A 25,217-nucleotide genomic window follows, 5' to 3' on the forward strand; every position below is an offset into this window, starting at 1 on the left:
GGCGCCAGCAATTTGCAAGGACAACTACTTTAGATTTGGCATAATTGATAGAGAGTGAATTAAAATTACAGTAGTCATAGAAGGCATTCAGATACCTTTGTAAACCCACACTTGTGCAAGAGAGGATGGTAGTATCATCGGCATAAAGTAATAAGGGGACCGCTCGGCCTGCTAGTTTAGGTGGATGACCATTAATAGGGTTCAAAAATTGTACCAGGTCAGTTAAAAATAAATTAAAAAGATGGGGGGCCAGCACGCAACCTTGTTTAACCCCCTTTAACACTAGTATTTTGCTAGTCAAGTCACCACTAGAAGAAATTTCACTTGGCAAAAAGTATTCAAATGAAGTTTCCTCAAGAGAAACAGCAGACGAGGGTCTATTCCCAGGTAACCTAGCTTAATCCATAGTTGGGCTCTATCTATTGAATCAAATGCGCCCTTCAAGTCGATGAAGGCAGCATTTTTTTTTTTTTGTCCCGGTATGCATATATTTTTCAGCAAGGAAGGCCAGAGTGCAGCAATGGTCCATAGCAGATTTGCCTTTAGAGAAGCCAGTTTGTTCAGGACCTATAATGTTCCTAGGCACATCCAGTCAGTTAATCGGAGTTCTAAATGTTTGGTATCCAATTTGCCTACTATAGATAATAAACTAATGGGGTGGAAATTTTCTGGTAACTCCAACCCCCCCTTTTTGTAAATTGGGATAATTATAGAATCAAGCCAAGAGTCTGGGATGGAGCCATGCAGATCAGTGAAAGAGAGCAATTTTGCAAGGGGCAAGAACCACCAATTGGCAAACTTTGTGAATACCTCAGTGGGAAGGCCTGGTGCTTTACCCGCTTTTAAATCCTTCAATAAATCACTGGTTTCCTCTAGAGTTACTGGAGGCCAGACTGGCATATCAGTAACTGTGGGGTTTGCTAAGATAGGAGGGGATACACGTGGAGCAGCAAAAATGTTAGAGAAATAACCAACCCATGTTTGCGCAGAAATACTTGGATCAGTAACAGAATTGTTTTTTAGATTAGCCGAAATGATTCTCCAGAAAGCCTTATTATCATTAGATTTTATCGAGTGGTAAAGTTGGTCCTATTTATTCTGAAAGAAAACTTTCTTTTTGGATGTAATAAGCTCCAGGAAGACTGTCTTACAAGCAATATAGGCCTTAATTTTTGTTGGGTCTTTGGAATGACAGGCCTCTTTAAATAGTGCTCTCAGTTCATGTTTCCAAGCTAAACAATCTGTATCAAACCAGCTAGAGAAACTGGACCTAGACAAGATCACAGGTTTAGCTTTAGCACTACAGTAATCAATTAATAATGAGAATCCTGAAAGGATTGCATCATCTGAATTGGAATTTATGATTGAATCCCTTAATCTACACAGTGCTTCAGAGCCAAAGAGGGAAGAAAACTCCCTTTCTAGGGCCGAGAACCACTTGATTTTTTTTAGAACATTCTCAGAGGCCTTCACAGATTGCGAAGATGATACCATATTAACCTCCAGATCCAATCTTAAAGATAGAATTAGGGGCAAGTGGTCACTTTCTGTGTGCAAATCAATGTAAATGTTATCAATAGATGACAGAAGGTTGGGTGAACCCAAACAAAAATCTATCACACTGCTACCCTGTGTGGAAAAAAAAGTAAAATCAGTTGCAGCCGGAAATTTGGAGAGACCATTAAATATTATAGCATTGTGTGCTATGCAGAATTCAATTAATCTAAGACCCGCCTTATTGGTTAAAGTATCTTTAGAACAATGAGGCAAACATAATTGTAGTGGAAGGGATTCATCCGTTTCAAAGCCAAAATGAGAGATCCATTTCTGATTATTACTGCCTCTCCTAGCATTAAAATCACCAAAAATCATTAGCTGAGCAGTATGGAATTTCCTAGATAAAGACAATACATAATCAGAAGATTTCTCCCCGACAGCATCAAACTCTAGCTCTCCATTAGAAGGGGCTAAATAAACATTAATCATGATTCAAGTCAGTGCTGGAGAGGACAGCAATAAGCCTGGGCAAATGGCGGGCAAGGATCTAAGAGGACCACCTTAAATGGTAAATTGGATTTCACCAAAGCAGCCAGGTTTGCTTTACTGTGACCTTTAGAATGAGTTCTATAAGCAGGGAAATTAAAAACTTTAAAATCCGTCAGTCTAAAACTGTCTTCCGCCCATGTTTCCTGAAAGAAGACACAATCAAAGGATTTCAAAAAGTCCAAAAAATATGAGTCATTCACTTTACTCTTCCACCCGGCTATGTTCCAGGAGACAATGTGGATATTCCTTGTGGCTTCCCTAGCTGGTAGTCAATCGATAATGGATATCCTTTCTAGCACCCTGGCGTCATCAGTGAAAATACAGCCGTTATGTTGGGGTGCCCTTGAGCCAGTTAGAGAGGCTTCCATAGTCAGATCAATTAAGTCAGCCGATGGGGGACAAGGGGACAGGGGGTTGCCTGCAGGATCTAGGTTGATTGAAGGAACTGATTTCCCCGGCTCTAAAGACCTTTGCAGCTGCCGCTTAGTACATTCAAGTCTTATGAGGATCGCCTGTTGTTCTTTTGATGGAAGGCTCCCAAATGACTGCAGAAGGTCATCTTCTATTGAAACATTAAGGGGACTATGCATCACATCCATAGAGTCCAGATCTGCAGATGCAGGCATAAGAGTTATACGGTGTTAACTCCCCCCCCCCCCCGGTTAATCTGCAAATGCACTTTGTTGTTGTTCAGTCGCACAGTTGAGTCCAACTCTTTGCGACCCCATGGACAAAATCACGCCAGGCCCTCCTGTCTTCCACCATCCTCTGAAGTCTGCTCAATTTCATGTTTGTTACATCAGTAATGCTGTCCAGCCATCTCATCTTTTGCTGTCCCCTTCTTCTTTTGCCCTCTGTCTTTCCCAGCATCAGGATCTTCTCCAGGGAGTGCTCCCTTCTCATTTGGTGGCCAAAGTATTTGAGCTTCAGCTTCAGCATCAGACCTTCCAGGGAACAGTCTGGGTTGATTTCCCTTAGGACTGACTGATTTGATCTTCTTGCAGTCCAAGGGTCTCTCAAGATTCTTCTCCAGCACCACATCTCAAAAGCATCTATTCTTCTGCGCTCGGCCTTCCTTATGGTCCAGCTCTCACAGCCATACATTACTACTGGGATTACCATCGCTTTGACTATATGGACTTTTGTTGGCAGAGTGATGTCTCTACTTTTTATTATACTGCCCAGGTTCACTATAGCTGTCCTCCCAAGGAGCAAACGTCTTTTAATTTAATGGCTACAGTCACCATCTGCAGTGATCTTGGATCCCAGAAATGTGAAGTCTGTCACTACTTCCATGTCTTCCCCTTCTATTTGCCATGGTGTGATGGGGATGGATGCCATGAACTTAGTTTTTTTGATGTTGAGTTTGAAGCCTAGTTTTGTGCTCTCCTCTTTCACCTTCAACGAGGTTCTTTAGGTCCTCCTCACTTTCTGCCATTAGAGTGGTATCATCTGCATATCTGAGGTTGTTGATGTTTTCCCCGGAAATCTTAATTCCAGCTTATACTTAATCCAGGCCAAATTTGTTGACATAATGTGTGCATCACTTTAACAGCATCATCTTTTAGGACTTTGAATAAGGAAAAATTCACCCAACTGAATGCAGATTTTCAGAGAACAGCAAGGAGAGATAAGGAGGCCTTCCTGAAGGAACAATGCAAAGCAATAGAGGAAAATAATAGAATGGGAAGGACAAGAGATCTTTTAAAGAAAATTGGAGAAATCAAGGGTACGTTTTGTATAAAGATGGCCATGATAAAGGCCAAAAATGGTAGGGACCTAACAGAAGCAGACAAGATTAGGAAGAGATGGCAAGAATACACAGAAGAATTATACAAAAAGGATCTCAATGTCAAGAAGGATCTCACCCTCAATTGGCAACCATGACAGTGAAATTGCTGACCTTGAGCCAGACATCCTGGAGTGTGAAGTCAAACGGGCCTTAGAAAGCATGACTAACAACAAAGTGAGCAGAGATGATGCTATCCCAGTTGAGCTGTCTGTGATATTTCTAGGCACTGCATGCCTAGAAATATCAGAGACAGCCAGAATTAATCTTATATTATAGACTATATATTGTCAGAATTAGTTTTTAATTGAGATTGTGATCTGGATTACAAGGAGAAAGCAAAGCATACATCCCTGCAGCTGTAAACAAGCTGAATTAATGCACATTTAAACTTAACTGTGGTTACATTTGTCTTCTGAATGCAGTCTAGGTCTATATACAACCCTGCAATTTAGTATGTAAGAAATGCTTATTAAAATCAACACGTTTTTAAAAATTATTTTAAAGGGGGTCTTTATTCTTCCCCCTAATTAGAAATAAACTTAATTCAGTTTTGTTTATAGGCTAAACAATAGCTCCAGAACATACATCTCAAAGCAGGTGGTAAGCCTGCACATTTTCTCTCTGAGTATGCATGCAAAGAATTAGAACCTGAAAAGGATGCATAGTTATTTTGTTTTTTCCTGTTCCAGTTCTCTTTGTGTGGTTCTTTAAGCAAGTAGCACAATCTTGAAAATTTAAAATAATTTGGTTATGAATACATAACTGCTCATCCAAGCTTTTCTCCCAATAAATGCATTAGTTCTTAAGATGCCACAAGGCTCTGGTGTTATAGCTGCAGCATACCCCTCTGGAAATGGAGTCATACAATGTAACTGTTGATTGAGTGATACTGAATTATAAAAATCACTAAAAATTTATCACTGGAAATTGATCTTTTGAATTTTAAAATCAAGTTATGGCCTGTGAGCTTTAGATTTAACAAATGTAGTTTAATCACGAAGCCACAAATGAATAGCTTTCACACTTTGTGTCATATATTACAGGAAAAGGAAATAGCTTTGGTGTACAATGAAAACTGAGTTATAGCATGAGCAGAGTTGCACCATTCTTAGGTGAGGGTTCATGGTTCAGGAGTGATGTAAAAGTGATGTGAGAGATGTAATGTAATGTGATGTGAGAGATGTAAAAGTGATTGCGCCACTTGGGAGCAGTGACCATAATGTTATTGATTTCACCATTTGTATAAATAGGGAGTTGTCCAAAAAGACCGCCACAACCACGTTTAACTTTAAAAGGGGTAAATACACTGAGATGAGGAGGCATGTGAGGAGGAAACTGAAAGGAAAGGTACATACGGTCAAAACCCTTGGGGAAGCTTGGACGCTATTTAAAACTATAATCCTAGAAGCTCAGATAAAATACATACCACAAGTTAGGAAAGGCACAAACAGGCATAAGAAAAGGCCTGCATGGTTAACAAACAAAGTAATGGAAGCTGTAAAAGGTAAGAAGGACTCCTTTAAGCGGTGGAAAACCAGTCCAAGTGATATTAGTAAAAGGGAACACAGGCTGTGGCAAATCAAATGCAAGACTGTGATCAGGCAGGCAAAAAGGGACTGTGAGGAGCATATTGCAAAAAACATAAAGACCAACAATAAAAATTTCTTCAAATATATTAGAAGTAGGAAACCAGCCAGGGAGCCAGTGGGGCCCTTGGATGACCATGGGGTAAAAGGATTACTGAAGAAGGATAGGGAAATGGCTGAGAAGCTAAATGAATTTTTTGCCTCCGTCTTCACTGTGGAAGACGAGAACTTTTTGCCCGCCCCAGAACCACTAATTTTGGAAGGGGTGTTGAAAGACCTGAGTCAGATTGAGGTGACAAAAGAGGAGGTCCTACAACTGATAGACAAATTAAAAACTAATAAGTCACTGGGTCCGGATGGCATACATCCGAGAGTTCTGAAAGAACTCAAAGTTGAACTTGTGGATCTTCTAACAAAAATCTGTAATCTTTCATTGAAATCTGCCTCCGTTCCTGAGGACTGGAAGGTAGCAAATGTCACCCCCATCTTTAAAAAGGGTTCCAGAGGAGATCCGGGAAATTACAGGCCAGTCAGTCTGACTTCAATACCGGGAAAGTTGGTAGAAACCATTATCAAGGACAGAATGAGTAGGCACATTGATGAACACGGGTTATTGAGGAAGACTCAGCATGGGTTCTGCAAGGGAAGATCTTGCCTCACTAACCTGTTACATTTCTTTGAGGGGGTGAACAAACATGTGGACAAAGGCGACCCGATAGATGTTGTTTACCTTGACTTCCAGAAAGCTTTTGATAAAGTTCCTCATCAAAGGCTCCTTAGAAAACTTGAGAGTCATGGAGTAAAAGGACAGGTCCTCTTGTGGATCAAAAACTGGCTTAGTAATAGGAAGCAGAGAGTCAGTATAAATGGGCAGTCTTCGCTGTGGAGGACGGTAAGCAGTGGGGTGCCGCAGGGCTCGGTACTGGGTCCCATGCTCTTTAACTTGTTCATAAATGATTTAGAGTTGGGAGTGAGCAGTGAAGTGGCCAAGTTTGCGGATGACACTAAATTGTTCAGGGTGGTGAGAACCAGAGAGGATTGTGAGGAACTCCAAAGGGATCTGTTGAGGCTGGGTGAGTGGGCATCAACATGGCAGATGCGGTTCAATGTGGCCTTGGAGAAACGTCGACTGCGGGGTGACATGATAGAGGTTTACAAGATAATGCATGGGATCGAGAAAGTAGAGAAAGAAGTACTTTTCTCCCTTTCTCACAATACAAGAACTCGTGGGCATTCGATGAAATTGCTGAGCAGACAGGTTAAAACGGATAAAAGGAAGTACTTCTTCACCCAAAAGGTGATTAACATGTGGAATTCACTACCACAGGAGGTGGTGGCGGCCACAAGTATAGCCACCTTCAAGAGGGGTTTAGATAAAAATATGGAGCACAGGTCCATTAGTGGCTATTAGCCACAGTGTATGTGTGTATATAAAATTTTTTGCCACTGTGTGACACAGAGTGTTGGACTTGATGGGCCGTTGGCCTGATCCAACATGGCTTCTCTTATGTTCTTATGTTCTTAGGAGTAAAATATTTGCTTGGCATGAAGAATGTCCCAAGTTCAGTCCTTGGCATCTCCTGTTGAAAGGATCAGGTAGTTGGTGATGTGAAAGACCTTCACCTGAGATGCCAGAGAGCTGTTGTCAGTCTGATTAAACCATCTAGATCATGAGATCAGTGGTTAGATTCAGTATAAGGCAGCTTCATGTGTTATCCAGTTGACTTCAGTGGACTTAGAAGGGTGTAACTCACCTCAGGATGGCACTGTAATGGGTTCATTATGGCTTTAGTTATGCATAGCCCAGTCTTGCTTTACCAGATGCATGAAGTGTTCTCATAAACTGTCAGTAAAAGTTCATGCAGCAGTTCAGATGTCATAGGCTACTTTTCTGGAATATATCTTGCAGAGATACCATAAATTAGCTTTATTGTTTTAAATACAGGAAGAACATCCTTCGATTCTTGGATGCAGAAAGAGATGTCTCAGTGGTCAAAAGCAGCTTTAAGCCTGGAGATGTAATTCACTATGTGCTAGACAGACGTCGTACACTAAATATTTCTCAGGATCTGCACAGCCTTCTTCCAGAGGTTTCACCAATGAAGAACCGTCGTTTTAAAACGTGTGCTGTTGTAGGAAATTCTGGCATCCTTTTGGATAGTGAGTGTGGAAAAGAGATTGACAACCATGACTTTGTCATAAGGTAAGCATTAATCTTTTGCTTGTCAGGCTGCATTACTTCCACAATAACAAACAGAAATGCTTTAGCTAAGAATGATTGTTTGGAATTGTTGAGTGATATCTTTCACTTTATGGTACCCAAAGTTAAATGCATTCTCGTATAGGAAGAACAGGGCCATCAGTATATCGAAAATATGAACCTTCAGTGTTGGAGTCTTCAGAGAGAGTTTTGATAATGTTGTATGAAGGTAAAAATCTGTATTTGGATAGAGAGCTGGCACTAAATAGCAACAAAAATGGAAAACATTTTAATTTTCTTGTTCTTGCCAATAGTCAGAGCAGAAAATTACCAGATTTTCTTATTATATATGCACTGTATGGGGCAAAATTTACATGAAATGCACTGGGGATTAGTCAGCTAGCTCCCATTAAGAGAATTGGAAGTCACATATCTAAACCCTTACATGCTGTGTTGAAAATGTATTCTGATTGCATGGGCAAATGTATTCACATGTTTTATTTTTAATAATTATTTTGCTTGTTCAAAACAAAAATGCTTACATTGTTAAAGGTCAGCAACAAATTAAAAGGGGTTGCAGGCACAGTTTAATGGGCTGTCACTGCATGAGTGTAAAACAAGTTTTAGTTAGAATACAGGGCATTGGGTGCAATCCAGAAATATATTGCCATTGACTTCTGTGGGCTATGGATTATACCCACTGTGCTTTTGTCTGTAGCAGTTCTTTATGACTATACATATTATGGGAACAGGATTCTGTCAGAGTTAACGACTTTAAATCCCATTCATTTCCACAGCATCTGCTCAACTCTTCTACTGAAACATTAAATCTGCAACCCCAGTTGCTTTGATTTGGGAGTGAGTCCCATTCAGTTCAGAGTTTCTGAATCCGAATTGGATAGTGTTCTGTAGCTGTCATCTTATAAATACCTATTTGGAGTGTGTGCCACTGAAATCAGCATCGGCTAATGTTGTGCTGAATTTTTACAAGGTTAAAATTTTGTTGCAAAAGTTGCCTTTTTGCAGGGGTGAGAGAACTCTTCTACTTTCCATGTTTCTCTCCCCTGCTTGCACATTATTATTTTCTCCTGTGGTTGCTGCTACAGAACTGTTAAAAGTTAATGTTGTTGCTGCTTTTTCACTCTTGTCATCCCAAACCAATCAGGGATGGTCTAGTGAACAAGATGATGCCATGGTGTCAGTAGCCCATTATATATGGCTGTGCTACAGCATGGGGGGGGGGGGAGGTGGGCTCCCTCTTGGGTATCCTGCCCCCCCCCCAGGGAAAGTGTATGCACAATACATAGCCTCTCCTCTCCCGGTGTAGTGAACGCCGCGTGGTCACTGTCCGGCTATGCCTGGCAGATGGTCACTGCAATGGCCTCTCCTGCATTACTGTATCCGTGGCAACACCTTCCCACTGGTCCCCCCCGTTTCTCACAGAGTTTGCCACGTCATGGTGCGACCGAATGTCTGGCGGTATAACCAGATGGGCAGGCTGGGCTCACCAACCTCGCCAGCCAAGAGAAGGAAAACTCTAACATCAAACCTGGGCAGATAGAGCTCGTTAATGTAACACCTACCACCTGGAGGACTCGCTGCCGGCGTCCCGGCTTACTGGGCCATGGCAGATGACCCCAAGGTGAAAGGGTGGAGTCAGTACCGCGCACACTGTGCTTCACCTAAAAATTCCTCTGCGCAGGCCTGAAGGGCATATCCACATCCACAACCCACAACACACCAAGTCCTGCAGCGATGGGCAAGGGGAGAAACGGCAGGTGGAAGATGCCACTGGAAGCCGCAGTCCCGATCCTGCATGTAGGCGGTTCAGGGTATTGGTCGCCTGATGCTGACCCGGAGACGAAAGCATTTTTCGGCAGCACTCTGAACGACCAAGCAGCCTTATCTAGGGACACCACTGCTTGCTCCACACGGAGAGGGGCCTAGAAAAGGTGGCCTAAACAAAGCTCGTCTCCCCCACCCCAGTTGGCTAGCCACGGTCAACGGGCATCCTTACTTGCGGTCAAAAAATAACAACAAAGAAAAGGCATGCACCTGCCTCACAAAGTGTGCAAAGACTAAAGCTTGCGTGTTGGAACTTCAGAACCATGCTTGACACAGTAGACAGTGGTCGCCCTGAACGACGCTCTGCTCTAGTTGCCCACGAACTTCTCAGGTTGAATATTGACATAGCAGCTCTCAGTGAGGTGCGTTTCCCTGAGGAAGGTAGTCTTCAAGAACACGGTGCTGGCTATACCCTCTACTGGTCGGGTAAGTCAAAGGCTGAGAGCCGCCTTTCTGGCGTTGGCTTCATGGTCAGGAACTCCATTGCCTCCAAACTCGAAAACCTGCCAACAGGTCACTCAGATCGCATCATGTCCATGCGCCTCCCACTTCAAAACAAGCAGCATGCAACACTCTTCAGTGTGTATGCCCCAACCCTTCAAGCAGATCCTGCAGAAAAGAACAAGTTCTATGCTGATCTACGCAACCTAGTATGGAAGACCCCTACAGAGGACAAGGTGATCATCCTTGATGACTTCAATGCCAGAGTAGGTAAAGACTCGGAAGCCTGGAAAGGAGTACTTGGCAAACACGGCATTGGCAACTGCAATGATAATGGGCGCCTCCTGCTAGAATTCTGCACGGAGCACCAGCTCACCATCACCAACACTATCTTTCAGCAGAAGAACAGCCTGAAGACAACCTGGATGCACCCACGGTCCAAGCACTGGCACCTTATGGACTACATTCTGGTGCGCCAGAGAGACCTTCGAGATGTCTTACACACCCGAGTAATGCCCAGTGCGGAATGTCATACGGATCATCGTCTTGTACGCTGCAATCTCCGTCTTCACTTTAAACCCACACCCAGGAGAGGAGGTATCCCTCGGAGGAAGCTTCAGGTTGCCAGCCTTCAGTCAGCCGAAGTTAAAGCTGCCTTCCAGGCAAAACTCCAGTCAAGAATTGAGGACCCCAGTTGCCCCACAGACCCTTCTCCAGAAGCACTCTGGGAACACCTAAAAACTACCATCCTGTTGATCTCTGAAGAAATCCTCGGGTTCTCCACAAGAAAGAACAAGGACTGGTTTGATGAGAACAATCAAGAGATCCAAGAATTACTAGCGAAAAAGAGATCTGCCTACCAAGCACATCTTGCTCAGCCCTCCTGTCCCGGGAAAAAAGCAATCTTTCGCGCTGCATGTAGCAACCTCCAGCGCAAACTTCAAGACATTCAGAACGAGTGGTGGACCAAGCTTGCAGAGAGAACCCAGCTGTGTGCAGACACTGGTGATTTAAGAGGGTTCTACGAAGCCCTGAAGGCAGTATATGGCCCATCATATCAGGCTCAGAGTCCCTTGCGTAGTGCAGACGGCCAAGTGCTCCTCACAGACAAGGCATCCATACTGAACCGGTGGTCAGAGTATTTTCAGGTTCTCTTCAGTGCCAACCGCGTAGTTCAAGATTCAGCAATCCACCTCACCCCACTTCAACCAGTGAAAACAGAGTTGGATGAGATCCCCACCCTAGAAGAGACTGTTAAAGCCATCAAGCAACTGAAAAGTGGCAAGGCAGCGAGAGTTGATGGAAGCATGGGGGCACAGTACTACATACTACTACTGAAAAGTGGCAAGGCAGCGGGAGTTGATCTGGAAGCATGGGGGCACAGTACTACATAGCGCACTTCACAAAGTACTTGTCACCTGCTGGGAACAAGGCAAACTACCACAGGACTTTCGCGATGCAATCATCATCACTCTACACAAGAACAAAGGGGAAAAGTCAGACTGCTCCAACTACCGGGGGATAACCCTGCTCTCCATCGCAGGCAAAATCCTTGCCAGAATACTCCTGAACAGACTGGTGCCCACCATTGCAGAAGAACTCCTCCCAGAGAGCCAGTGCGGCTTCAGAGCTAACAGGAGCACCACCGACATGGTATTTGTTCTCAGGCAGCTCCAAGAGAAATGCAGGGAGCAGAACAAGGGTCTATATGTGACTTTTGTCGACCTTACCAAAGCTTTCGATACCGTTAGCAGGAAAGGCCTGTGGCAAATCTTGGAACGTTTAGGATGTCCCCCAAGGTTCCTCAGCATGATCATCCAGCTACATGAAGACCAGCGAGGCCAAGTCAGACACTGCAACGACCTCTCGGAGCCCTTCCCAATAGGCACAGGTGTAAAGCAAGGCTGTGTTCTCGCGCCAACTCTCTTTACGATTTTCTTTAGCATGATGCTTCAAAGAGCCGCAGTAGATCTAGATGATGACGATGGTGTCTACATCCGCTATCACACTGATGGCAGCCTGTTCAACCTGAGGCGATTAAAGGCTCACTCCAAGACAATGGAAAAACTTATCCGAGAGCTACTGTTTGCTGATGATGCTGCACTCGTCTCCCACTCAGTATCAGCTCTGCAGCATATGACGTCCTGCTTTGCAGAGGCTGCCAAGCTATTCGGCCTAGAAGTTAGTCTGAAGAAGACAAAAGTTCTCCACCAGCCTGCACCCCAGGAAGATTATCACCCTCCCTGCATCACTGTGGATGAATCAGTTCTGAAGACAGTCCAGCAGTTCAGCTACCTGGGGTGCATCATCTCCTCAGATGCCAAGATCGACAAGGAGATTGACAACAGGCTGGCAAAGGCAAACCGTGCATTTGGCCGACTGCACAAAAGAGTGTGGAGCAACAAGCATCTGAAAAAAGGCACAAAGATCAATGTTTACAAAGCGGTTGTGATGACAACCCTCATTTACGGCTCCGAATCGTGGGTTTTATACCGTCATCACCTGCGACTCCTTGAGCGCTTTCATCAGTGCTGCCTTCGCACCATCCTCAACATCCACTGGAGTGACTTTGTGACCAACACTGAAGTCCTCAAGAGGGCGGAGGTTACAAGCATCGAGGCACTGCTGTTGAAGACGCAGCTGCGCTGGGCAGGGCATATTTCTAGGATGGAAAACCACCGCCTTCCCAAGATTGCTCTGTATGGCGAACTTTCCACCGGCCATCGAAATAGAGGGGCACCAAAGAAGAGGTACAAGGACTCCTTGAAGAAATCCCTTGGCACCTGTCGCATCAACCATCACCAGTGGTCTGACCTAGCCTCAGATCGCAAAGCATGGAGGCACACCATCCACCAGGCTGTCTCTTCCTTTGAGAACGCACACATAGCTGGTCTTGAGGACAAAAGGAGATTGAGGAAGAATCGCACTGCTACAGCACCAACCCCAGATCAGACTTTTCCCTGCAGCCACTGTGGCCGGATCTGCCTGTCCTGCATTGGTCTTGTCAGCCACCAGCGAGCCTGCAGCAGACGTGGACTACTGCACCCTTCTTAAATCTTCGTTCGCGAAGTCAAGCCGAGAGAGAGAGCTACAGCATCAGTGAGGTGAATGATGCTGCCCTACACATTCACTTTGAATGAAGAAGGCATTCATTAGCTCAGGCATGCTGGCTGATACTTCCTGATTTATTTTGCTGTGTAAGTAATTTTTTAACTTTTCATCACTGCATGGTAGTACTTAACAATGATCTAGCTCTTATATGTCAAGTTATGCTTTACTACCTGGGGAACATTGAATATGAAGATGCTTATTTGAATAAGTATTCAAATGTGAATCTCTCTGCTGGTAACATGGTACAAATATATAATGTCTGTGTTTGGATATATATTTGGATATCACCCATCCACATTTCATTATTTTCAGTGGCACCCACATTTGGATGAGCATCCAAATGCACATTCATAGCTACCCTTCTGGCTTAGCTAATCAACTACACAGAGACAACTGTGGATGACAAAAGATTGGGCTGATTACTTGGACAAAATGGGCATATTTCATCTTCCCTCAATTTCTGCTCTTTTCTGTATAGATTCCTGTACTATAAAAAGTGTCAAAATGCTGCTGAAGGAGTAGGAACAAAACTGATAGGGAGAATGCTCCCCATTATAACAGGGCAGGCCCAGTACAAAAATGTACAATCTTAGACTGTAGTTTCCTTTGGCTAGATTGCACCTCTGATTTCTATAACAGCTAAGTGCATTCAAGGATATATGCTTGGAGGCACAGGATTATATACCAACTGGTCCCACTTATATGGCAGGTCATGCGCTTGATTGGGCCAGTGGTGTGGCTGAAGAACTGGTCAAGTTCTGGAGTAGGAAAATAGCTTGAGCAGTTGATACTATCACTCTTAGGTGGTCTTTCCCACTGAGAGTACCAGTTGATTCCTTGGTACTTTAAGGAGATTTGTGGGATGAAATAGTAAGAATGATGGGTAGAAGTCTTGCAATGAGCTCAACCAAAGATGCTTAGAACTCATTTTATATCCTGCTTTGTAGCAGTAAGTATGGCAAAGGGTTACCTAGCAAGCTGGTTCACCATGTACAGTGGAGCAGCTGCCGGATTCACCCCCCCCAAACCACTGACATGCTCCGCCCTCTGCCAAGGTTGGGAAACATGAAAGAGCATCCCTCCCCACCCCCCACTCCCAGGGCAGATCTCCTTTGAAACTTTTCTGGGATCTTTTCCAGTGGCATGTTACGGGACATGGTGCTACAAGTCCATGGATTGTGCAACCCCTGCATGAATGCAGTGCTGGAGGTGCTGTTGCAACACCTAGCCTCAAGCAAGGGGAATGGGGGAGGATCCTTTCCCTTGCTTACCTGTCAGTGTGTGGTTGCCCCTTGGAGTTTAGCTTCCAAAGGTGGAGTATTTGTTAGGGTTCTTTAATGGAAGAGGTGAGCCACAGAGTATGGACTTCGCTTTCTTCCTTGGGTGCTAAGTGCTCATCCCATAGTGCTAAATGCCCTCCTCTCTGTGGTTTTTCTGCCACCAAAGTACCTTGCTGCTTGCTGTAAGTCTGCACGGCAGGGAACTCTGAGACAGAGTCCCATGCTATGTGCGCTAACAACTAAGTTGTAATGTCCTGGCTGAAGTTTTTGTAGGGTGAGTGCTGGGGAGGGAGGTGATTGGCTGAGCCTGTAGTAGGCATCCTGAGAGCCGCCAAGCCTAATTGGCATGGCTGCAGAGGTGGGAGATGACTTGATTTTCAGTTCAGTTGGTCCCTATGGGTCAAACCATGGATTTTTGTTTTTTGTTTTGGCATAACTTTCCCCCTCCAGCAGAAGGCTTTCTCAGGCTGAAAGGGTTCAGGGAGTCAACTAACTCTGGCCACACTCCCAGAACCACCCACAACCACTCCAGCACAGGGGCCTATACCTTGGTTGCACAAACAGGCAGCTGCCATGGACCTCCACCAGTGCCTGAGAGCAACAGAGCAATGCTGGAGGCCTGCATCATTGTAACTAGTCCTTAGGATGGTATATTTTAGATATATTATGACACAAAGTTCAGTTGATGTAATGTACTGAGAACCGAGACGGTTTGAAGGCAACATAGTTTATTCAGTAGCACATTACAAGAAAGAGAACACACGGGCCGGGTCCCACTTATATACATTACCCGGAACTGCCCCCTTTTCTGGCCAGACCAATCCTGGCCAGTCAAACTTCCCGCCACAGATCTTGATGGGCGGGGCATCTGGTGAGCCACATCCGGGGACCCGTAGATCGCCTTTAGTAGCGATCGCCATGCGGTACACAGCTTAGGCTCAAGACATAACACTCCTCCCCCCTTAGCTCAGGACACATAATCCCGCAAGTAAGCGGGGGCCGTGCGCTCCCTGGTTGACCTCCTTGGGGTTGCTAGTGGAGTCGGAGCAGCTTCTGGTGCCGCCGGGGCTACGTCTGCAGTAGCGAACGGGGCGGCGGCTTCCCCGTGTGGGAGGACCCCTGGCCTATGGTTGCCGGTGCCCTGCTGCTCAACTGGTTTCCCTACTCTTGGGGAGTCGCCCCCGCTTTGGAGTGGCTCAATTGCCACATCGGCCGGAGCGGTAGGCGGGGGCGGGGTGGCTTTCTGCATGGGTGTGGCCGTGGGTTCCTTCTCACTCCATATTGCAGCCGGCTCTTCCGGCAAGGTGCGGTGGCGTATTTGGTCTATGTGCCTCCGCAGTACACTGCCTCCCTCCATTGATACGTCGTAGTGACGGGACCCTATGACACATAGCACCCGGCCCGCTACCCACTCGGGGCCGCTAGCATAGTTCCTCGCATACACCGGATCCCCTGGGAAAAGTCCCCTGGCCGCTTCTCTGATCTCGGGGGAACTGCGGATGTCGGTGGCCTGGTTGGGGTGCAGCCAATCTAATCGTGTGATTAGCTTCCGTCCCATTAACAGCTCGGCCGGGCTGATCCCAGTGACTGGGTTGGGGGTTATCCTATTATTGAATAGGAAGGCGGCTAGGCGGTGGTCCCAGTCCCCCTGCACGATACGGCCCAGGGCTTCTTTACTGGTGCGCACCATCCACTCTGCTTGGCCGTTGGTGGCCGGATGGAATGGGGCGGACCGTAGGTGCTGTATTAGGTATCTCTGCAAGAACTCCCGGAATTCCTGGGAGGTGAAGGCCATCCCATTATCAGAGACGATGGTGTCCGGAATCCCGTGCGTGCTCAGGACCCTGCGCAGCACCCGTATCGCTGCCGCCGTTGAGGTTGAAGCTACCGGAATAACTTCCAACCACTTTGTGTACGCATCCACCAGGATGAAGAATATTTGGCCCTGAAAGGGCCCTGCAAAGTCGATGTGTAGCCTAGACCACGGCTTCCTGTGTGCTTCCCAGCGTTGAGCGGGGGTGCTGGGCGGTTTGGGTCGGGACTCCTGGCATGCTTTGCACCTCCGGACCCACCCCTCTATCTCTTCATCCATCCCCGGCCACCATACATAGCTGCGTGCTAAGGCCTTCATCCGTACAATCCCCCGATGTGTTTCATGAAGGGCCTCCAGCATTTGTCTCCGCAGCGGGGGGGGGGAACCACCACCCTGCTCCCCCATAAAAGACATCCCTTGTGGGAGGATAGTTCTTCCCTGCATGTTGTGTATGCCCTGAACTCTTCGCCCTGTTTTCCCTCTTGCCATCCTCTTACCACCCAGTCGAGAACCGGCACGAGTATTTTGTCGCGCCCTGTGGCTTTCGCTACCTCTGCCGCATATAGGGGTCTCTCCGGTAGCGTTTCGATGAGCATCACATGGTGGGCTGGGGCCAGGTCGGGGTCTGTGGAGTGCAGCAGTAGGCGACTGAGAGCGTCTGCGTGTCCCATTGCCTTGCCTGGCCGGTGGACCAGGGCATAGGTGTAGGAATTGAGGAACTGATTCCACCGCAAAATGCACTGCAATAGAATCTGTGGCGTTTGGTGGTCCGGGGCAAGGAGGCCCAGGAGTGGTTTGTGATCCGTGGTAAAACGTCTCCCGTACAGCTAGTCGTTAAACTTATGCACCCCTGCCACGATCGCTAAGGCCTCCTTATCTATCTGGGCATAGTTTTGCTCCGCTGGGCTCAGGGTCCTCGAGTAGTAGGCTACCGGGACCTCCCTCCCATCCGGGAGTTGGTGACCCAGGATGGTGCCCACCCCGTACGGTGACGCGTCGCATGCTAAGATTACCGGTAGGCTCTCATCAAAATGGTGGAGCACATTGTTAGATACAAGCAGCCCTTTGACCGCCTGGAAAGCGGCGTCCTGATTCTTTCCCCAGACCCACGCGGCATTTTTGTCAAGAAATCTGTGGAGGGGTTCAGCTATGGCGGCTTTGTGGGGGAGGAAAGAATGGAAAAAATTTAATAACCCCAAGAAACTTTGTAGTTCCGCCTTGCTCTTGGCGGTTGGGGCTTCCACTATGGCCTTAGTTTTGTCCGGTGTCGGGTGGATCCCCGCTGCGTCTTCCGCAAACCCCAAGAACTCTACCCTCGGTACCCCGAGGGAACATTTTTCTCGCTTGACTTTCAGACCAGCCTCTTGGAAACGGCAGAGTACTTCTCGCAGCCGGTTGCTAAACTCCTCCGCGTCTGGTGTGGCGATCAAAACGTCGTCGAAAAATGGTTGCACCCCGGGGATCCCTTTGAGGAGAGAATCCATCAGGCTCTGAAACACTCCCGGGGCCACGCTCACCCCAAACTGCAACCGTCACACCTTAAATGCCCCCCTGTGGGTTACTATGGTCTGGGCTTCTGCCATCGCGGCGTCCACGGGCAGCTGCTGGTACGCCTGGGCCAAGTCCAGTTTGCTGAAGATTTTGGACCCCACTAATGCTGCAAGAACATGGCTGATTACTGGGACGGGGTAGGGGTTATCTTGTAGTGCCTTGTTAATGGTGCACTTATAATCGGTGCATATACGCACCTCCCCGTTCAGCTTCACCGGGGTAACTATCGAGGTGTCCCATGATGCATAGGCAACGGGTTCCAGCACTCCCTGGGCTGTGAGGCGGTCTAGCTCTGCTTCAATTTTAGGCTTCAGAGCGAACGGAACCCGCCTGGCCTTCTGCCTCATGGGTCGCACGTGGGGATCGAGGGGTAAGGATATGGGAGGGCCCTTGTAGCTCCCCAGGGCCCCATCAAACACCTCTGGAAACTCCCTGCACACGTTTTTGAATCCCCGCGTCCCCAGCTGCTGCACCCCCATGATCTTTATTCCCAGCGGCCTGAACCAGGCCAGGCCCAACAAGGTGGTGAGCTGCCGTTTAACCACTAGTATGTCGAGTTTATCCCTAAACCCATTATACTCCACCCCCACCGTTGCCCATCCCAGGATCTGGACAGGGTTTTTCTGAAAGTCCCGTAGCACAAAGCATGCCAGTCTCAGCCTGGGCCGGGCACGTGGGCACAGCTTCCTCAAGGATTCCTCCGATATAATGGAGATGGAGGAACCCGAGTCCAGTTCCATCAGGCAGGGTTTGCCCTCGATCCTGACCAAGACTTTGACCTTTTGGGGGGTATTATCGGGCAAGTTTATTACCTGCACGCTGGTCGAGGCGGTCGAGTAGTCCCCGGTCGATTCCTGGTTGGTAGACTGGCGGCGGCGGGTGGCCTTGGCCCGGCAAGCCCTCGCAATGTGGCCCATCTTGCCGCAACTCCTACAGACCACGTTGTGGTAGGGGCAGTCCCGTTGCTCGTGTTGGTCACCGCAGCTGGCGCACTTGGTGGCGGCTGGTCTCTCAGTCGCCCGGGGTCGCTGGGTCGCTTGTAGGCCCACCCCTGTTTGGCGGCGCAGCTGGTGGGCCTCCTCTTCGTCTGGATGGCTGGGGCCCATCTCTTCCTGATGGACGGCTTCGGCCCTCGTATTGGGGAAGGTCTTCGTGGTCCGCTCAAACGAAACGGCCTCATTGAAGGCGCTCTGGAGGGTGAGCTCTTCCCTCACGAAGAGCTTTTGTTGCAATCTTTCATCCCTCAGGCCCCAGGCGAAACGGTCCCTCAGGGTCTCCTCTAGCTTATCGAAGCTGCAGTTGCCCGCGATTTGGCAGAGAGCAGCCAAATAGTCCACTGCCGTCTCTCCCGCCTCTTGGTCTCGCTTGTGGAAGAGGATCCGGTGGGCAATGAGTAAGGGTTGGGGCAAGAAGTGCCCGGTGAGGAGTCTATCTCCTCGTACGTCTTCTCCGTGATCCTCGCGGGGGCCGAGAGACCCTTGGCGATCTCGAACGTGGCCTCTCCGCAGATGCTCAGGAGGACGTCTCTCTTCAGGCTATCCTCCGTTATCCTGTTCTCTTGAAGGTAGCACACAACCCGCTCCATGTAGGTCTCCCATCTCTCCGGAGTAGCGGGGTTGAACTCTTTGAGATGGCCCATGGTTCTGCTCTGGTTAGCCATGGTGGCTGCGGCGGGCATGTCGGTCTCCAACCGATTTGCCTTCTTCGTCTCCTACCGGATCCACAAAGCCCCTCTGGAGGGGCTGGCTAGGACCCCATCCTCGTCGCCACTGTAATGTACTGAGAACCGAGAGGGTTTGAAGGCAACATAGTTTATTCAGTAGCACATTACAAGAGAGAGAACACGCAAGCCGGGTCCCGCTTATATACATTACCCAGAACTGCCCCCTTGTCTGGCCAGACCAATCCTGGCCAGATGGATAGTGAGTGGTAGCAGAGAACCGTCCAAATAGGCTGATAAGAATGCTTACGCCGACAAGAAGAGTCTTCACACCAGTTTTCTAGAACTATCAGTGTATTTACAAATATTAACAGATAAGTGCAGTATAATTACAATAATTACAATCCAGAGCTTCAAAGTGCTACGCCAGACAATCATCAATACAGAGAGAAAAAATACCTTGGCACTCAGCACTTTTTGTAGCTCAGCCCACCAATCAGCAAATATGCTGACTCACTGTGACTACAGGCATTGCCAGGCATTGCATCAGCCTGTCCTGTGATCATAGTCACATGACCTCATCACTCTGACAGTAGATGATCTATGATGCAGTAACTTTTAAGCTACTCAGTTACTGACAGACTCACAGTGTAGACAAAAATTATTATCTTAGTAGGTAGCCCTGGTCTCAGACACTAAATTTAGCCTTTGATACTTGCTAGCAACAGAGTCCACACAGTTTAACTGATTAGAAAATATTTTATTGTGTGTGCAAAGAAAAATTAAAGTTCTTAGGAAGGAATGAAAGTAATAGACCTATGCTTAACCAGCCTTGCTAACACTTGGCATAATTACCCAGTCACAGTCAACTTCAGTCAGGCAGGACCGTAGGTTCTTAAAGTTCAGCCAGGCACACCAAAGTTACAGAAGATACTGCCATAGTTCTGAGTAGATCAGTCCAACAGCATAGCAACATGCAGGTACATGAAGAAAGTCTGAGAGGAGTCAATCTCAAATTGGGCTTGGCATAGCCATACTTTATAGCCAGGTCCAGTTAAGTGTCTGGCCCTTGCAATCAGTCCTCACCTGGGATGATGAGATCACTCTCTAATCAAGAAGTGATTTAGAATAGTCCCAATTCTCACCCCTCCAGCTACGCAGGAAGTTCTTTCTTAATTAAGGAGGCTCTCTCTTCCTGGCACCCACCACAGCTGAACCCGGTTTGCCAGGGTTACATACCAATCCTTATCTAACTTAAGTAAACACTGAATCTCCAGGCCCCAGGTCTGAGTTAGAATAATAGGCCTCTCAACCTGCACTTTTAGGCCAGGCCAGATACCCGATCTACAGCTTAAACTAACAAACCTTTTAGCCTGACTTTGGGCATTCTCAGCTCAAGTCTTATACCAGTAATTTATAGCTTAGAAGGCCAAACCTCTTGGCCTAAACTCTAGCACCCGGAAGTAAAAACTTATATCAATGATTTAGGGGACCCAAAATCATTACACTTGCACCTGATGTTTCCTAAATGTTCACGTGGCCAGGGACATATTTTTATTAGGTGAAACTATTTTACTAGCTGTGTCTTTTCCTAAAAAATAAGGGCCTGGTCAGAGTTATTCTAGTGGTAATCTTTCATTGAAATCTGCCTCCATTCCTGAGGACTGGAAGGTAGCAAATGTCGCCCCCATCTTTAAAAAGGGTTCCAGAGGAGATCTGGGAAATTACAGACCAGTCAGTCTGACTTCAATACTGGGAAAGTTGGTGGAAACCGTTATTAAAGAGAGAATTAATAGGCATATTGATGAACAAAAGTTACTGAGGAAGACTCAGCATGGGTTATGTAATGGAAGATCTTGTTTCACTAACCTGTTAGAGTTCTTTGAGGGGGTGAGCAAACATGTGGACAAAGGGGACCCAATAGATGTTGTTTACCTTGATTTTCAGAAAGCTTTTGATAAAGTTCCTCAACCAAGGCTCCTTAGTAAACTCAAGAATCATGGGGTAAAAGGATGTCCTCTTGTGGATCAAAAACTGGTTAATTAATAGGAAACAGAGAGTGAGTATAAATTGGAAATTTTTGCAGTGGAGGGTGGGAAGAAGAAGAAGATAATTGGATATATATCCACCCTTTACTCTGAATCTCAGAGTCTCAGAGCGGTCACAATCTCCATTAGCTTCTTCTCCCCACAACAGACACCCTGTGAGGTGGGTGGGACTGAGGGAGTTCTTGCAGCTGCCCTTTCAAGGACAACTCTTACAAGAGCTATGGCTGACACAAGGCCGTTTCAGCAGGTGCAAGTGGAGGAGTGGGGAATCAAACCTGGTTCTCCCAGAAAAAAAGTCTGTGCACTTAACCATTACACCAAACTGGCGGTGGGGTTCCGCAGGGTTCAGTACTGGGTCTGATGCTTTTTAACTTGTTCATTAATGATTTGGAGTTGGGAATAAGCAGTGAAGTGGCTAAGTTTGTGGATGACACTAAATTGTTTAGGGTGGTGTGAACCAGAGATGGTTGTAAGGCACTCCAAGGGATCTGTCGAGGCTGGGCGAGTGGGCATCAATGTGGTAAATGAGGTTCAACGTGGCCAAGTGCAAAGTAATGTACATTGGGACCAAAAATCCTAACTATAAATAAAAGTTGATGGGGTGTGAACTGGCAGAGATTGACCAAGAGAGAAATCATGGGGTCGTGGTGGATAACTCACTGAAAATGTTGAGACAGTGTGCGACTGCAATAAAAAAAGGCCAATACCATGCTGGGTCTTATTAGGAAGGGTACTGAAAACAAATCAGCCAGTATCATAATGCCCCTGTATAAGTCGATGGTGTGGCCTCATTTGTAATACTGTACAATTCTGGTCACCACAACTCAAAAAAGATATAGCAGTGGAAAAAGTGCAGAAAAGGGCAACTAGAATGATTAAAGGTTTAGAACACTTTCCCTATGAAAAAAGGTTAAAATGGTTGGGGCTCTTTAGCTTAGAGAAATGTTGACTGAGGGGTGACGTGATAGAGGTTTACAAAATAATGCATGGGATAGAGAAGGTAGAGAAAGGAGTACTTTTCTCCCTTTCTCACAATACAAGAATTTGTGGACATTCAATGAAATTGCTGAGCAGTCGGATTAGAACTGATAAAAGGAAGTACTTCTTCACCCAAAGGTGATTAACACATGGAATTCGCTGCCACAGGAGGTGGTGATGGCTAGGACAGCCAGCTTCAAGAGGGGATTGGATAAGCATATGGAACAGAGGTCCATCAGTGGCTATTAGCCACAGCATATTGTTGGAACTCTCTGTCTGGGGCAGTGATACTCTGTATTCTTGGTGCCTGGGGGTCGGCACAGTGGGAGGGCTTCTAGTATCCTGGTCCCACCTATGGACCTCCTGATGGCACCTGGGTTTTTGGGCCACTGGATGGGCCATTGGCCTGATCCAGCATGGCTTCTCTTATGTTCTTATGGTAACTGTTGGCATGACAATTCTACACTGTGCTCTGCTGTCCAGATTAGAGTGGTGAAACATGCTATGTTTGAAGCTGCCTTTGAACAGTACTTGGAAATTGCAGTTGGTTCACAGCACTGCTGCCAGACAGCAACTGCCTCAGGGATCTTGTCATGCTGGTATTATAGCTGTGACACTGCCTTCTAATTGGTTTCTGTTACACAGTTCAAGGTGCAAAGTGTTTATTTAAAGAGTTGTTATCTTGGTTGGCCTCAAAGCAGTTTGAACTATGAAAACCTAGAAGACAAGGAAGACTTCTATGTGAGCATACTGTAATTTTAAGGTGTTCCTTAGAGGCTCTGTGACAGAATGAATAATGTGGCAGGACATTTTTATCAGTGGCACCTCAAGCATGACACTTCCTTCCCAGAGAAGATATGTTTTGTCCCTTACATAATGGCCCGTATACCACAGGTTTTATTCATTGACTGTATTTATAGTCTGCCTTTCTCACTGAGACTCAAGGCAGATTACGCAGTGTAAGAAAATGGCATCAAATAGCATGAGACCTCTCATAAATAGTGCCATAAGAATTGGATTTTAAAAAATTAGCGGTGATGCAAACACCCCCCCCCCCCCCCACACACACACATTTGGTGTAATATGTCATCAGTGCAGAAAATGGTATGACAAAAGTAGAAAACAATGCAGTAAGAGCAGGATAATGCATGCAGTACATAGATTGCAGTTCTGTTCCCTTTATAAACATCAAAGATGTTGCTGTTACAGAAAGCATTTACTTTATTTTTTTTTATTTGCTCCTGGGTTATTATTATTACTAGGCTGTATCTAGACGTAAGTGGCAGTTTTCACCAATTCCTTTTTATAGCTACAGACCCCTCCTCTTGTCATTCTTCAAGGTTTTCTTGTTTTTGTAGAAAAAGCCCAGCAGGAACTCATTTGCATATTAGGAGACACCCCCTGATATCACCATTGTTTCACACATGGATTTTTTTGTAGGAAAAGCCCAGCAGGAGCTCATTTGCATATTAGGACACACACCCTGATGCCAAGCCAGCCAGAACTGTGTTCCTGCTCAAAAAAAGTCCTGACTCTGATGCATATGTCAGTGCATTGGCTCTTTGCTCAGGTCACCTCCACTGGGTCTGTAGGAATCTTGCAGTCCAGGCTGTTTTTCAAATAGTTCACCACCTGTTCTCATAATTTAGGATTAGCTCTTGCTTTGCTATATTTGGTTATAGAATGTCTTGTTGTTTGTGACTCTGTTGCCCCTGGACAATATAGTCCTGTTGACGTTGGCCAGAATCTGGGATTCCAATCATGTATGTAAGTTGTTCTGTTTGCATGTGCGCTGAATAATATACTTCATGTGCAAAAAATGGGAGAGTTTGAGGCAAAGCACTCTGATTTCCTCCGAAGAGTCAATTGTTAATATTAGTGAATCTGCTTTGATTTGCAGGGATCTATTGGTTTTCCCTGCTGAGGGTGTTTTTATCTCTTTCAAGGCTGGATTCAGAAACATGGTAATTGGGGAACATGTGTTCAATCTTGTAGCCACATGGGTGGGGGTAGACAGTAGAGGTGTCATCTTCTAGAGGGTTCCAGCAAGTGAATGACCTGATTGGGTGTGAAGGACCACCTGATGCCAAATGACATCTGCTTGCCCAGAGGGTTGTGTAGTTCAGGGGGACACAGGCTTAGGTCCTTGATAGAGAGACTCCCAGCGTAACACAGTCCAAGTGAGATTAATAAAAGGGAACACAGGCAGTGGCAAATCAAATGCAAGACTGTGATCAGGCAGGGGAAAAGGGACTATGAGGAGCATATTGCAAAAAACATAAAGACCAACAATAAAAATTTCTTCAAATATATTAGAAGCAGGAAACCAGCCAGGGAGGCAGTGAGGCCCTTGGAAGACCAAGGGATCAAAGAATTACTGAAGGAGGATAGGGAAATGGCTGAGAAGCTGAATGTATTTTTTGCCTCCGTCCGGCCAAGAATCCCAGCTACAAATACAAGTTGATGGGGTGTGAACTGGCAGAGACTGACCAAGAGAGAGATCTTGGAGTCGTGGTAGATAACTCACTGAAAATGTCAAGACAGTGTGCGATTGCAATTTAAAAAAGGCCAATGCCATGCTGGGAATTATTAGGAAGGGAATTGAAAACAAATCAGCCAGTATCATAATGCCCCTGTATAAATCGATGGTGCGGTCTTATTTGGAATACTGTGTGCAATTCTGGTCACCACACCTCAAAAAGGATATTATAGCATTGGAAAAAGTTCAGAAAAGGACAACTGGAATGATTAAAGGTTTGGAACACTTTCCCTATGAAGAAAGGTTAAAACGCTTGGGGCTCTTTAGCTTGGAGAAACGTCGACTGCTGGGTGACATGATAGAGGTTTACAAGATTATGCATGGGAT

The 25,217-nt window shown here is 46.4% G+C and overlaps 1 protein-coding gene across 1 annotated transcript in view; it reads left to right on the forward strand.

Annotated features, from left to right (window-relative positions):
- ST8SIA4 (ST8 alpha-N-acetyl-neuraminide alpha-2,8-sialyltransferase 4) overlaps positions 1-25,217 on the forward strand; it is a 183,265-nt gene that overhangs the window by 40,374 nt on the left and 117,674 nt on the right. Inside the window, exon 3 of the mRNA XM_060235641.1 lies at positions 7,370-7,627. Within this exon, the coding sequence (XP_060091624.1) occupies positions 7,370-7,627 (258 nt within the window). The remainder of the gene's footprint in view (positions 1-7,369; positions 7,628-25,217) is intronic.

The sequence above is a fragment of the Heteronotia binoei genome, chromosome 4 (assembly GCF_032191835.1).
Source record: "Heteronotia binoei isolate CCM8104 ecotype False Entrance Well chromosome 4, APGP_CSIRO_Hbin_v1, whole genome shotgun sequence".
Lineage (NCBI taxonomy): Eukaryota > Metazoa > Chordata > Lepidosauria > Squamata > Gekkonidae > Heteronotia > Heteronotia binoei.